Here is a 15,639-nt window from a genome sequence, read left to right on the forward strand (position 1 = left end):
TTAATGTGTTAAGAAGAGTTTGGTGGAACAACTAGACGGCTCCATGACTAAAGGGAACCTGCAGCCAAGCCCGATGGCCTGAGTTCAAACCCTGGAACAGACACGGTCGAAAGAGAGACTCGACTCTCACAGGTTGTTTCCTGATTTCTGCACACTAGCAATGGCACGTATATGGCCATATATACACACACAAACTGGCATGTGCCTATACATACACACACAAACTGGCATGTTCATATATATACGTATATATGAACATATATATGAACATATATATGCACACACAAATCAATAAAATGTAATGATAAAAAAATATTAAATCAAAAATGGTTTTTAAGGCTAGATAGAGTGGCATATGCCAATATGCCCAGAAATGTGGAGGAGTTCAATTCCAGCCTATGCTATAAAATTAGACCCCATTTCAAAACAACAGTCTTTAAAAAATAGTTTGGATCAATTGGTTATCTGATATTAAATGACCTGCACTAAAACCATATACATTCAGGCAACATAGGGCTGAACAGATTGTATTTATTTATATATAGTTACTATAATTTATATATTATCTATACACACACACACACACACACATATATATATATATATAAACAATAATTAAAGAGAAGGAAGCCATAAATTTGAAAAAGAGCAAGAGGGGGGTACATGGGAGGAGCTGGAGGAAAGAAAGGGAAGGGGTAAAATTATCTAATCATATTGTAATATCAAAAATAAAACATTAATTTGTTAAGCCAACAAAAATTTTGAAAGTAGATCTCATATATATACATATGTATACATAGAGAAATATCATGTTTACATAGAGAAATGTCTTGTTGAAATATCTGAATTTTAAATTTAAATTTATGTGAGTAAGAAATTGAAGCTTTAACACTCTGAAGAGTTTTTTCAGCTTAAATGTTTTTTATTGTCAGCTTAACAAAAACATAGCTTCATGTTTTCTAGCCAGTCTTTGATGCTGATAAACTATTTATATAAATTTCTTTCCTCTTATTAGGACTTGAACTATCCCAAGGGACACAGAAAAGCAGGTTCCATGTGCTTCCCAATGGCACCTTGTCCATCAAGAGGGTCAGTATTCAGGACCGTGGACAGTACCTGTGCTCAGCATCTAACCCGCTTGGCAAAGACCACCTTCATGTCATGTTGTCTGTGGTTTCTTACCCTGCTAGGATCCTGGAGAAGCATGCCAAGGAGATCACGGTTCATTCTGGCAGTACTGTGGAATTAAAGTGCAGAGTGGAAGGTATGCCAACGCCTACAATTTCCTGGATACTTGCAAACCAAACAGTGGTCTCAGAAACACCCAAGGGAAACAGAAAAGTCTGGGTAACACCTGACGGAACCTTGATCATCCGTAATCTGAGTCTTTATGACCGCGGCTTTTACAAGTGTGTAGCCAGCAATCCAGCCGGCCAGGATTCACTGCTTGTTAAGATACAAGTTATCACAGCTCCCCCTGTCATTTTAGAGCAAAAGAAGCAAACTGTCCTTGCAGTTTTAGGTGAAAGTTTGAAACTGCCCTGCACTGCAAAAGGAACTCCGCAGCCCCGTGTTCACTGGGTTCTCAACGATGGGACCGAACTAGAACCGCTGCAGTTGACACGTTCCAAGTTTTTCTTGTATTCAAATGGAACCCTGTATATAAGAAACATTGCTCCTTCAGACAGGGGCACTTATGAATGCATTGCTACCAGCTCCTCGGGCTCAGAGAGAAGGGTGGTGATTCTTACAGTGGAGGAGCAAGAGACAGTCCCCAGGATAGAAATTGCCTCTCAGAAATGGACAGAGGTGAATTTAGGTGAGAAATTGCTACTCAACTGCTCAGCCACTGGGGACCCAAAACCTAGAATAATCTGGAAGCTACCATCTAAGGCTGTCGTTGACCAGTGGCACAGGTAAGCCTCTCTCTTAGAACTATTCCCTTCATTTATTTTGCTGTACTCCATCTAAAATGAGAAACTGGTACAGCAAGGAGAGCAGGAGCTTCAAACACCACCCAGGATGCACAGGAAGGTGACTGTCTATAGAAGGGCATTCCATTTGATCTCACTGAACACAAAGTCGCTCTTACATGCTTAACTCTGGGGTCCAGATTCTTGATTTGGACAGCTAACAGAATCTTATTAGCCTCCATGTTGGTGGCAGGCAATTTTTTTTTCCTGTTTTCTTTTCTTGTGGCTGCTTTAAAAATAGTAACTGCATAAAGTTATTCATAATCTCCACATCAAAAAGAGAACTCGTGATGAGGTTGAGGCTCTAGGAACAAGATGTTCTGCGTTTCATTCAGGCCCCTCTCATCAGACGCTTCACACGTTAATTATGTCATAATTCCTTTCTTAAAACTGCAGTGCACTTCGTGAAAGTCACATTAAGACCTTCTCAGAGTAAAATATATTAAAAACTCCATAAATGTAATGTTACAAGATAAAAAACCCCTTTTCTGCTATATTCTTTATAAACTTTTGCTTTATAAAGCAAAAATTATAGCTTGTGAATTATAAATTCTTGTGATTTCCATGACTTTGTGTAGTGATTTTGCATAATCCAGAAAAATGAGCACTTTTATTTACATTTTTTCTTTTAAATATTCAAGCAATGAAAAGTAAACATAATATAAATGAGCTTAAATGTATATTGGTATAATTCAAGGTCTTTTTCCTGGTGTTACAGTGAGTTGATACAGAATAAAATGAACAGACTTGTAATTTTTAATTCAAGGGTCAATATTAATTTTCAGGATTTTCAGGCATCAAAATTACCTTAAATGTTAAACTGAAATTCTCTAAGATATAATGTTATAAAATGCTGAGCTAAAGTGGGAAAATGTTAGAAACCACAAGTTTACATATATTTTCTCCCCTGTGTGTTCCCCTATTTTGGCATTCAATATCTTTAATGCTTCATTTACCAGATTTGCCTTTAATTTCACAACACCACCTCTCAGAATTACTGCACCAGCTCTTAGTTTTTGCAGCTCTTTATTAATGATCGGATTACTTTATTTACTTCTTGGAAGAAAGTGACAGGAATTTTGATGGGATTTTTTTTCATTGAATCTACAGATTAACCTTTTGACCTGGTAGCACAGGACCCCTTACCATTTTTTGTATTCCCTAGAATTTATGTTTTATAATTCTCGATTTGTAAGTTATCAAAGCTTTTTGATGGAGTATTTCTAGTTTCCTATGTAAAATAATGGTCTCTAAAGATAAGGTTAATTTCTTCTTTTCTAATTTGGACACCTCGGTTCCTTCTCACTCCTAACTGCTTTCACCAAGACTTTCTTACTATATTAAGCAAGAGCAGTGGGAGCAAAGGGAGTCTTGTTCTCATCTAAGGAACACTTTCAGCCTTTTCTAATTCAGTGTGATATTGATGGTAGATTTTTCATATATAGGCTTTAATAATTAGAGATATATTCCTTCAATATCTAATTTATTATCATGAAAGAACATTAAACCTTACTAAATGCCTTTTCTGCATTTGTAAAGATAAGCATATGATTTTGTATTTGATTGTGTTGCATTGTTTAGTGATGTGCAAATGTTAAACTACCCCTGCATTCCTGAGGTTAATTGTAATCGATCATGGTCTATGTATATTTTGAGATGCCCAATTCAGTTTACTTGTATTTTGTTGAGAAATTTTGCATTTATGCTCATTGCGGATATGGGTTTAAAATGTTTTATTGTTGTGTTTTTGGATTAGAATGAGGACGTGCTGCCCCTTTAAAAGTATGTCGAGAGTCCCTGGAATTTCTATTTATACTTTAAGAAGAAGTGTAAATAACTCTTTATATGTTCATAGAAATCATCAGTATGGCTGTCAGGTACTAGTGCTTCTTATTAGATGAAAGACTTTTCATTAGTGCTTCAGTGTCATTACTGTTTTTATTTTCTTCATTAATTTTAGTAGGCTGTATACTTCGTGGAACTTTCCAGTACTTCTTGGATTCATGCGTTTTGCCATAGAATTATTCATAGTAGCTTTTACATAATATTTTAGATTTTTGTAGCATTGGGGTCCTCTAGAGGAACAGAAGCAGCAGAATAAATACACACTGCGGATTGTGAGTGACTGGACTCCAGAACAAGGTCTGGGGGGTCCAACACATGGCTGTCTTCACATTGAGGAGGCTGAGAACCAGTTGCTTCACATTTCCTGAGGTTGAGTGTCTCAGAAGCCCTAGTCTGGAGGTGAAGGACTCATCTTTAGTTCACTTTGACAGAGCGAGGAAGCTGACTTCAGATGTCAGCTGAGGGCGACAGTGGCCGCAGAGTAGAAGAGCTCACCAGCAGGGAATAAGGGGAAGCAGGGCAAATGGCTTCAGCAACTTTTGCTCTGGACCTCCTTATGTCGCTGCTGCTGCTGGAAGGTGCTGTCCACATTTAGGGTGGGTCTTCCTACTTCAAATAATCAAGGAAAAAAGAAGAAATCCCCAATCATACCCAGAGTCTACATCTACAAAACCTAGACAACAGCTCATAGGTGTGCCTAAAGACTTGTTTTAGGTGATTCTAGATCCTGTCAATTTGACAAAATTAACTGTTATCAGTAATGTTTCTTTGATTTATAGACTGTCTTATTTTATTAATCTAGGTAAATATTTAGAGATGCTATTTTCCTTTTGTGTAAGTCCATAAATTTCATTGCTGTTTGCAATTTCATTTGTTTTAATTTTAAATTTCAGTATTTTTTCCCTTTAATTTGGGTTGTCTTTGTTTTTCTAAGTCGATGAGGTTGCTATTGTTTGAAACCTTTTTTTTTTTAAAAATTATGTATTTTGGTATAAATGTTTTTCAAAACTGATTTTTCTGTACCACACAGATCTTCATATATTCTTTTGTAATTTTAATGTTCTTAATTTTTTTTCATTTTTCAATTACCCTCAGCTCATTTAGGAGTTTGTTACTTAATTTCAACTTATCTAGTTACTTTTTTATTCTTGTTGAATTTTATTTCTTGTCTAAAAATATAAACAACTTGATTTCAACTTTTAAAAATGTATTGAGACTTGACACATGGGTTGTCCTAGAGAAAATTCCAAGTGTTAATGTTTATTATACTGATTAGATGAAGTGTCCTAAAAATGTGTGTGAGGTCGGTTTTCTCAGTGTAGTCAAACCCACATGTTTTTTTGTTTTTCTGTCTAGATTTTTTTCTCTATTGAAAAAGTTGGATATTAACATTTCTACTAATATTGCACTGGACTTAATTCTTCAGATCTAGTATTTGCTATATATCTATATATACATATATATATACACATATACACACACATATATACACACACACACACACATATATACACACACACACACACACACACACACACATAGTTGGCACCTTATCCAGTGCACATGTTTACAGCTGTTCTGTCATCATTGTCCTAGTTTTTGTTGCTGTGACAAACGCTATGATCAATAGCCGACTAGAAGACAGAGCTTATTACAGCTTTCAGGTTATACTCCAACATTGAAAAGAAGTCAGGGATGGAACTCAAGACAGGAACTTGTGTTGACGGAGGTTGGTCTCTGTCCTGCCTGGTCCTGCAGCCATTCAGTCCCAAAGAAACACAGAGGCTTAATTACAAACTGGTTAGCCTATTAGCTCAGGCTTCTCATTAACTCTTATATCTTACATTACCCCACAATTCTTGTCTGTGTTAGCCACGTGACTTGGTACCTTTTATCAGTGAGGCATTCTCATCTTTCTTCCTCTGCATCTGGGCGACAACTGCAGACTGAGTCTTTCCTCTTTGCAGAATTCTGCTATTCTGGTTGCCTGCCTATACTTCCTGCCTGGCTACTTGCCAAAGAGCATTTTATTAAACCAATACAAGTGACAAATCTTCACAGGGTACAAGATCCCACAGCAAACTTGAAGCAGGAACATGGAGGTATGCTGTTTTAAGTCTCACTCACTGACTCATGCTCAGCTATGTAAAAGTAGACTGCTTATTCATTTTCTGGATGCCCAGACCCAAATAATCACATACACACTATATTAATTGCAACATAGCCTGTTAGTTCAGGCTTCTTATTAACTAATTCCCATATCTTAAATTATCCTATTTCTATTAATCAGTACATTACCACAAGACTGTGACCTACCATTAAGGTGCCTTTCTCCTTCAGCAGCTGCATGGTATCCCCTTGACTCCACTTACTCTCTCTATGTATCTTTTCCAGTCTGGCTATATTCTGCCCTGTCTTAGGTCAAAGTAGCTTTATTTATTAACCAATAAGAGCAACACATATACAGAAGGACATCCCACATCACAGCTAGATTTCTTATACAGCCCAAGAGCAACTGTTTATGGATGCTGCCAAGCAGGGATAGAGGAGGGAAGGGAGCCTCCCTTATCAATCAACACAATCTCCCTCAGACATACTCACAGGGCAATGTGGTACTCAGCTAATTTTAAACTTGTCAAGCTCACAGGGAAGCAAAGACAATCTTGTCAAATTGATACTTGTCTCTTTTTGAGGTTTTTCACTTCAAGGCTACTTCAAAAGTCCCCAGCCCTCTCCTAAGCAGATAAGCTTGTTCTTAGGTCATTCTTCTTCCAGTGTTGGTTAATTGAGGATGTTACATTTTGGAACATCATTAGATCAGATCTGAGGTATCACTTTTGTTGTTGTTGTTGTTTCTAAAAGGCTCTCTCTTTACCAGTAGCATTAACATTAACCAGAATCACTGATTAACATTAATCAGAAACAGTGATCGCTTTGACAAAGATTCTGTGTTCTTAGAAGCCCCTAAGGTAATTGTATTGCACACTAAAATTTGAGTCTAGATCTCAAACTTAATTATTCCCGAAGTAACCTGAGATATTGGTCAAGTACTGTGGTCAAAGTTCCTGGCCACATCTATTGAATCTGAATCTCTGGAAAGAGAATCCATAAAATATGCATAAATTTGGCCCTAGGCAATGCTAATACAGGTCCTAGGAGTACCAGCATTTAGGGAATTAGTCCTCACACTCTCCTACATGTGACAATCATGTGAAAAACCTGATGTCTAGGCCAACTCCACATCATGTAAGCCGTACATTCTAGTCTTGGGGCATGGGTCCAAGTATTTCAGACTGTACAGGCTGAAGATTTAATAATGCAGCCAAACTTGAAAATAAATGGTTTTAGAACGTATTAGAGGAATTAATAACAGATGGTAATGTGTCACTAGACAAAAGACAGGCTTTCCTGAATCTTCAATCAAGTTCATCTGAAGATTTCCTCTATAAAATGGGAGAAATACTTGAAGATTAAACAAAAACGTCTGTACAAAGTTTCGGTAATTTCCTTTATTTGTGTGTACATTCTCATGATTTCACATTGGCATCTTTCCAAAGAAATTCCTTCCACACTTGAGAAAAACAAAAAGCACACGATTCCTTTATTATTCTCTATGTAGCACTCCCCAGGTCTGAAAATGACTTGAGGCTGTTGTCTTGGGTAACAGTTATGCTTCAAGAAGTCCTGGGCTAGCCGGATGACTTGGCAGGTGAAGATGCTTGCTGCTGTCCTGACCTGTATGCTCTTAGCCACTGGAACATCTCTCTGGCCTCCATTAGAAGCTTCTTAAATGTATTCTTTAAGAAGTTTGGGGGCAGACTAGATGGTTCAGCAGGTAAAGACACCCACTGCCAGGCCTGATGACCCTAGTGTACATGGACGCGCACACACACACACTTCTGAGTTTCACTTGTGAGTTTAGCTTGTGCTGTCAAAAGAAAGAGGGAAAGCACACTCAGGTGTCCTTGATTCTACTCTTATCACTCAAAGCTAGGCTCAGTTTAATCTGGAAAGATCTTCCATCTGGTGGTCAAACGTGGCAATTACAGACAACGCAGTGGCAGTCCACAGTGCTGAAGCCAATACAGACACCAGTTATTTTATGGCTGCCGAGACAGCAGGTGCTTCGGTTTCTGATGAGTCTTAGATTGGTGTTCTCTGTGCCAGCAGAGGAGAAACTGTTCTCCAGTTAGATAACTTAATAACTGCCTCTTTAATATATTTTAAAACTATCATCAGGCAGTAATTTAACACATACACATAAGTTATTTTTCCTCAGTAGTAGAAAACTTATATTTTTCTGGATTCATTTGTTTGGCACATAAAACGGCTAAGAACATGCTACTTCCAGCATTTCTCTTGTCCTGCACTGGTTTAAAAATTATATAAAGTAGATTCACTTAAAAGTGTATTTGGGAAATAACCACTTGTCTAAGGTAAATCATACCTTGTTATAGAGCTGTTTTTTTTTTTTAAGCAAATGGTTTGGATAACAGTAGGTGATTAAGATCTTCATTGTAACATTTTAAGAAATATCCAGTTAATGCCAAGCATAATACACACACACACACACATACACACACACACACACACACACACTCACAGGATGTGGTAGATATGGTGATGATAAGCTTGACTCTAACAATGATGTCATCTTATCTGTGTGTCAGTATTTCACAGGAAATAACTTATATGTACAACTACTGCAGTCATCTCTTGGCAAGGCTGGAGGGAGGCAACATCACATCCAGCAGGCCACTTCTACATAGTATGATATTCCACAAATATGCTTATGTTGGTCTCAAAGTTTTAGTCTTTTCGTGTGTACGCCCACGCTCATGTTGGTGTGTCATGTGGGGTGGCTAGAGGTAACTAAACAGCAGGTGTCTTCCACAATCACTTTCTAGCGATCCTGAACCCAGAGCTCAACTATTCATCTCCAAGAGCTGTGCATCAAGCTCCACGGATCCACCTGTCTCCATGCCCCTGGTGCTGGGGTTACAAATGCACGCTACCATGTGTACCTTTCATGTGGGCACTGGAGATCCAATTTCAGGTCTTATAAGTATGCAACAGACGATGCGCTAGCTGAGCCATCTCCTCAGCTCCATGCGCAGTCTTGGAAAAGCGTAACTCCGCCCACGGTAATCAGCTGTACTTTCATGTTTGTCTCTCTTCTTCTTAGAATGGGCAGTCGAATTCACGTTTATCCAAACGGATCCTTAGCGATTGGCTCGGTGACGGAAAAGGATGGCGGCGCCTACTTGTGTGTGGCAAGAAACAAGATGGGAGACGATCTCATCCTGATGCGTGTCCGCCTAAGACTGACGCCTGCCAAAATTGAACACAAGCAGGATTTCAAGCAGCAAGCGCTCCACGGGAAAGATTTCCAAGTGGACTGCAAGGCTTCTGGCTCCCCTGTGCCTGAGGTATCCTGGAGTCTGCCTGATGGGACAATGATCAACAACGCCGTGCAAGCTGACGATAGTGGCCGCAGGACCAAGAGGTACACCCTTTTCCACAATGGCACCTTGTATTTCAACAGAGTTGGAATGGCAGAGGAAGGAGATTATATTTGCTATGCCCAGAACACCTTAGGGAAAGACGAAATGAAAGTCCACCTGACCGTCGTGACGGCCAGCCCACGGATACGGCAAGGCTATGAGACCAACATGAAGATCAAGGCTGGAGATACGGCTGTTCTTGACTGCGAGGTCATTGGGGAACCCAAGCCAAGGGTATTTTGGTTGCTGCCTTCCAATGACGTCATTTCATTCTCCAACGACAGGTACATATTTCATGCCAACGGAACTCTGTCCATTAATAATGTGAAACTGCTTGACTCTGGGGAGTATGTGTGTGTAGCTCGGAACCCTAGTGGTGATGACACCAAACTGTACAAACTGGATATTGTCTCTAAACTTCCACTCATCAATGGCCTGTACACAAACCGAACTGTTATTAAAGCCACAGCTGTTCGGCACTCCAAGAAACACTTCGACTGCAGAGCCGATGGGAGCCCCCCTCCCCGGATCACGTGGATTATGCCGGACAACATTTTCCTTACAGCTCCATACTATGGGAGCAGAATCACGGTCCATAAGAATGGAACCCTGGAAATCCGGAACATCAGGCTTTCCGACTCAGCGGACTTCACCTGTGTGGCTCGGAACGAAGGCGGTGAGAGTGTGCTGGTGGTCCAGCTAGAGGTCCTGGAAATGCTGAGAAGACCGACGTTCAGAAACCCATTCAACGAAAAAGTCAGCGCTCAGGCTGGCGGGTCCACAGCCCTGGACTGCTCTGTGGATGGGAACCCGCCCCCTGAAATAATCTGGATCCTCCCTGACGGCACGCGCTTTTCTAACACAAGGCAACATTCCCCGTATCTGATAGCGAGCAATGGTTCTCTCATCATTCATAGAACAACTCGGAACAAGTCAGGGAAGTACCGCTGTGCAGCTAGAAATCAGGTGGGCTATATTGAGAAGCTTGTCATCCTAGAAATCGGCCAGAAGCCAGTCATCCTGACGCATGCGCTGGGGATGGTGCAGGGCGTCAGTGGAGAATCTCTATCCCTGCACTGTGTATCTGATGGGATCCCTAAGCCACATGTCAAGTGGACCACGCCAAGCGGTTATGTAATAGACAGACCCCACGTTAATGGAAAATACATACTGCATGAAAATGGTACATTGGTCATCAAAGAAGTGACCGCTTATGACAGGGGAAATTATATCTGCCAGGCTCAAAACAGTGTTGGCCAGGCGGTGGTTACTGTTCCGGTGATGATCGTGGGCCACCCTCCCCGAATTATAAACTCCCCACCCCGGAGCATGGTCAGGAGGACAGGAGAGGCACTTCGGCTTCACTGTATGGCCCTGGGAGTCCCCAAGCCAGAGATTATTTGGGAGAGGCCAGAACACTCCCTGCTCTCAAAGGCCAGAGGAAGGAAACCCCACGGAAATGAGTTGCTTTACCCACAAGGCACCCTGGTCATTCAGGATCTCCGATCTTCCGATTCTGGAGTCTACAGATGCACAGCACAGAACCCACTTGGTGCCGATTACACAACAAGTTATGTTCAAGTCATCTGACAAGAAGAACAACTAAAACTGAGCAGAGTCAACATCTGAAGGGTTTATTATTTTCTTTTTTTTTTTGGAAGAAGTTTAATCAAAGGCAGCCATAGGCATGGAAATGAATCTGAATACATTTACAGTAGTAAATTTACAATGGACATGCAGAAGAGACTTGAAAATAAATGCATTATGAACCGATGCTGAGTTTCTATGGATTTCAACGCGAACTCTTAACTTAAGGCACTTTGATTTTGCCAACAAATAACAAACATGGAGAGAAAACAATCCACTACAAAATAGCAAATGGCAAATGCACCTGAATTTCCAGTAAAGAGAGCTTCCTCTCTCTCTCAGTTGCCAACCGCCTAGTGTCCATCTTCTACCAATGTTACACACATTGCCCTCAGAGTGGGAAACACTGGGAAAAATGAAATCTGCAGTCTATGGACATCTTAATGTACATATACTTTTGTCACTGGTTTATAAACATGTTGATAAAAAAGCTTACAGAAAACAAGCACTGAACTGTTTTGATTATGATGTAGTTCATCACTTGTTCACACTGAAAATTCTCATTGCTTTAATACCCGCATGAAAAAAACACACCAACCAAACGGATGCAGGCTAGCTTTCCTACATGGAAAGAGCAGCCCAGTGCTCACATGCCAGGGAATGTGAAAAGAGTGCTGCACATTTGTCCACAAATTTGTCACCCTGAAAAGGCTTTGCAAGAACAATGAAACTGCTTTATAACTTTAAAACCTAGCTAAGGCACCAGCTGTTCGGAGCCATGTGTAAGAAAGGTTTTCTAAGGAGGAATCGCTCCTTTCCAAGAGTCTACACCTTGTACACATAATGCAGTTTCACTGTCTTTAAAAATTGAATGCTTTTTGTTTAATTCACTGTACTTTTATTCCATGTTTAATTCAACCCAAATATATATGGGGGTAATCATATGACTTTCCTCTTTTATTTCCTTTGCATAATTCTGGAATTTCCTTAGCATAATTTCTCTGGCTTCTGATCAAATAGTCATCTATGTGTGAATGGTAGGAGCCTTTTTGAGTCTTACTGAGTTAGCTTAGAACACTAAAGCCAAAAGCTTTGTTAGCTTGTGTAAATCATTTGAGACTTAACTCCACTGGGTCTCCACCACGCCTACCTCAGCCATGAGCTGATTACTGTTAACATCAGTTGCTCTACGGCTGCCAGAGGTCAAATGATACCTCTACTTTCAGATGAGGAAGGGTAAATAAAACAAGAAATACAATCCTAAAATGAATCAGCCTGTAATGTAACACATAAATTAAGGAGTCCTTCCAGCCAGAAATTAAGGTTAAGTATACCTGATTCCATCATAGTTCAAGGTCTGATCTTAAAAAGCTGAGCTTTGTATCTTAAGACAATTTCCTATCTGCAATTCACAATAGGGGTTTCCCTTCTAACCATTGTAATACCACCCTCATGCATTTGCTATAAAAGATAAATAAAAATCCCTCTCAGAGTGCCGAATTAAGTGGCAGTAAATATAACAACTAATTTTAAAATTCCAGTTGCTTTCCTTATAATGCACAGGGGAAAACAGTTCTAGGTTTTAAGTAAGAGATGCTAGTGCATCTCTTACTTAAAAGGGCCTTAGCATGACTCACCTTCCTCATCTCAAGAAACAGAACAAACAGCAACAAGGAGACCATCACCTTTGAGTGCAAACGGACGACTAAGCCAACTTCTGCAAAGTGTCAAGTGCGTGCCAACGCTATGCAGTTCTCCCACTCCTGCTGCTGGGTGCGATGCTGAGCTACAGAAACGGGTGGTTCAGACTGAAGCTGGAATCTTAACTACCAATAACCATTGAGTAAAGACCAGAAAGAACAGGGTGTGACTCACCCACTAGACACAACAGTCACGTTGCGGTGGTTCTGCCAATGCAGTCACGTGGTGTGTTACTTTGAAGAAAACTAGCTTTGTGAGCTGTAAGCATGACTCCGGAGAGAAAGCAAAGCTGACATGGGGGACTACTGAAATGGACTGCATTGTCGAAAGCAGATAGAATGCTCACTTAGTGGAAAGAATGGTCTTTAATGTTTGGCAAAGTCTTTTCCAGCCCAGAGTAAACACAAAACAAACAGGCTGGAGGGCTATATTTCACAGTGTACAAAGCAGTTCACATGGATGTTGCCATGGCAAAGTAAGCAAACATGGATCTGAGGTCATTTGAATGAGTAACTCACCTAGGAAGATATAAACTATTTATATAGTGATCTGCAAAAGAAATTATCTAAAGTTGTACTAGCTACATTTTTAAAAAGTAGTTCTACATGGTTTGCTCTTCACAGACAATCTATTCACAGTATGCTTGACTACATTACATGTGAAATCATATGGCAAAAAGAAAAATGAACCCAACAAAGAACAAGGGAAGATCCCTACATGTGTCTTAAAATGCCCTGCAATTTTCACATTCAAAATTTTATGCATCTAATTCTAAAAAAATATTATATGGAATACTCTTAAGTTACACAAACTGATAATAATTTACTGTATTTTTTCACTCTACTAGGAGTAAATTACCACATACTTGAACAAAGTTAAAATAGTTACTATTTCTTTATAATAAATTTGATGTATAATTTACTTTACTTGTGCTTTTTGCACCAGTTTATAAATACAGTATAAGCAATACACAACCAAGACAGACACCAACATTAATAATTAAATTCAAAATAGCAAATACTTACCATACAAAATTAACAGTAAGTACACCTTTGATGAATTACCAGAGTCTTCTGGACCATGGAGCCAGACTCTCTGGAAACCGTGTCAAGTCTAAGCACAGTAGAATCTAAGGCCAGCTGTGAGATTTGTTTATCTTTTTTTTTTCTCAAGTTGGCATGAGGTTCTGAAGAACCAGAACTGGACAGTTATGTATTTATTTATTTTTTTTACCAAAACTGGCAGTAAGTAAATGAACTGATTCCACTGTGACTCTTCTGACCTCCAGCAGCTGCTGTACCTTCACGGAGAATCTGGCAAAAGAGCTTGTCACGAGAAACAAGATGGAGTGCAGTCACTTCGAAGAGGCTCCCGCACATCTCGGAAGCCCTGAAGTAGCGGAAGTACTAAACAACAACCTGTTTCAGCACCTTTGGACCACAAAAATGAAAGCAAAGCAAAGTCCTTCATAACTGGGAACAAAGTTTATAAAGTGCTTATGAAATGATCAACATTTCAAATTAGAACGATGCGAATCAATGCTCGCCCCGCCCTCACAGGGGGATGCAGAGCGAATGTGTCATACACCCGTGACAACTGCCACATCTTTTAAATCAGTAGTTTGGTCTACCACAGGCTTAAAAAAAATCATTCATCAATACATAAATATTTAAACCTACCGTACTTCATTCTTTATGTAAATATGAGATAAAAAGCACCAGTTTCAAAAGGTCAGCTACCAACCACACTATCTGAAGTAGGCCTGCGTGATCCATATTTTACAACCTACTTTGAATATGATAAAACCAAACCACAACTTCTTTACTTATTTAAATACCTCTGCAAGAAATGTAGCATAAAATATAGGGAAATATAAATAACTCAAAGACCAAAGGAGACTTCTTATGATGACTAATAAATTTGATTTTCTGTTTCTCAGTGCAAACATAAACTTCGCGTCTTCTCTTTCAGATTCAGAAGTGTGAAGGATGCGCACAGGGGGTCACTCCTTGCTGTGGCTGGTTACCTGGTAGAAAAGCAGAGTTAACCGTTACAGGAACAAACTTGTGCTGAAGATAATGCTTCTGCTCGGGTGCTCCTCTCAGGGACAGCCTCCAGTATGGGGGAACAAATCAACTGGCTAGACCCTAGGCCAATAATCACGCCATATGACCAAGTGCATTCTGTAGAGGGGACTCTCCATGTGAGAATCTCACACCTGCCAACACATTGCTTTGGGATTAGAGAAACTGACTCATCTAATTTGCTCGAGAGCAGTGCCCCAGCCTATTGGAGACAGCAGAGCAAGCCAACATGCTCTCCGGCTCCTTGGGACTGACTTGTAAATACCGTAGCGCTAACCTCCGCCTTCAGACTGTATTCTTGGAAAGAATATTGACTTTAAACCTCATTCCGCTTCATTGTTTAATCACAAATTATTTAATAGCCCCTACAGACTAAGTAACAGCTAGAGAAAAAAAACTGAGTTTACTTGGTGTAACCAAAATTAAGCAAGGCTACAAGAAAAAAATACATGTATTAAAGCTTTGGAAATTAAAAAAAAAATCTCAGGTATGTATTCACTGAACATGGTGACATGTTGCATAAAAGCACAAACAGGTATACATTGTATGTTGAAGACCAAAATGATTAAAATTTAAAAATAAATCAAGATATCAAGCATGACTGGTTGGGACCGAAGGAGTAGGGGTTGGGGGTATTCTCTCTGTCAGGAAACCAACATGCAGAACATGTAGGCAGAAAGGCAGTATTTACCACCCCTCAGCGCATGGAATACCACTGTCAGCATGAAGTGGGCTTCACTCTGCAACTCAAAACAGTGAATCGGAAGCCAGGGGAAAGCGTCTGCCATCTTCCTTGGCACGGGGGGACAATATGGCCCAGTCAATAATAGCCATGTTGGTGAAGACCACAGTCCTTCTGACTCCAGGCCACTTTGTTTCACAACACAGGCTGCTCAGTCCATTCCTAAGATGACTCTGTCCTGAGATTTTAGTATAGAGATGATC

The 15,639-nt window shown here is 39.9% G+C and overlaps 2 protein-coding genes across 10 annotated transcripts in view; one reads left to right on the top strand and one right to left on the bottom strand.

The window, feature by feature from the left end:
* Positions 1-11,414, top strand: part of Igsf10 (immunoglobulin superfamily member 10) — a 26,665-nt gene extending 15,251 nt beyond the window's left edge. For both annotated transcript variants that reach the window (XM_048424630.3, XM_085676470.2), the window contains 2 exons: positions 1,016-1,916; positions 9,004-11,414. In XM_048424630.3, the coding sequence (XP_048280587.3) occupies positions 1,016-1,916; positions 9,004-10,912 (2,810 nt within the window). In that variant the 3' untranslated portion in view covers positions 10,913-11,414. The remainder of the gene's footprint in view (positions 1-1,015; positions 1,917-9,003) is intronic.
* The window catches only part of Med12l (mediator complex subunit 12L), a 316,360-nt gene continuing 311,661 nt past the window's right edge, over positions 10,941-15,639 (bottom strand). For all 8 annotated transcript variants that reach the window (XM_087899492.1, XM_085676475.2, XM_085676476.2 and 5 more), the window contains one exon: positions 10,941-14,636. In XM_087899492.1, coding sequence (XP_087755618.1) covers positions 14,584-14,636 — 53 coding nt within the window. In that variant the 3' untranslated portion in view covers positions 10,941-14,583. The remainder of the gene's footprint in view (positions 14,637-15,639) is intronic.

The sequence above is a fragment of the Myodes glareolus genome, chromosome 20, assembly GCF_982192425.1.
Source record: "Myodes glareolus chromosome 20, mMyoGla1.1, whole genome shotgun sequence".
Lineage (NCBI taxonomy): Eukaryota > Metazoa > Chordata > Mammalia > Rodentia > Cricetidae > Myodes > Myodes glareolus.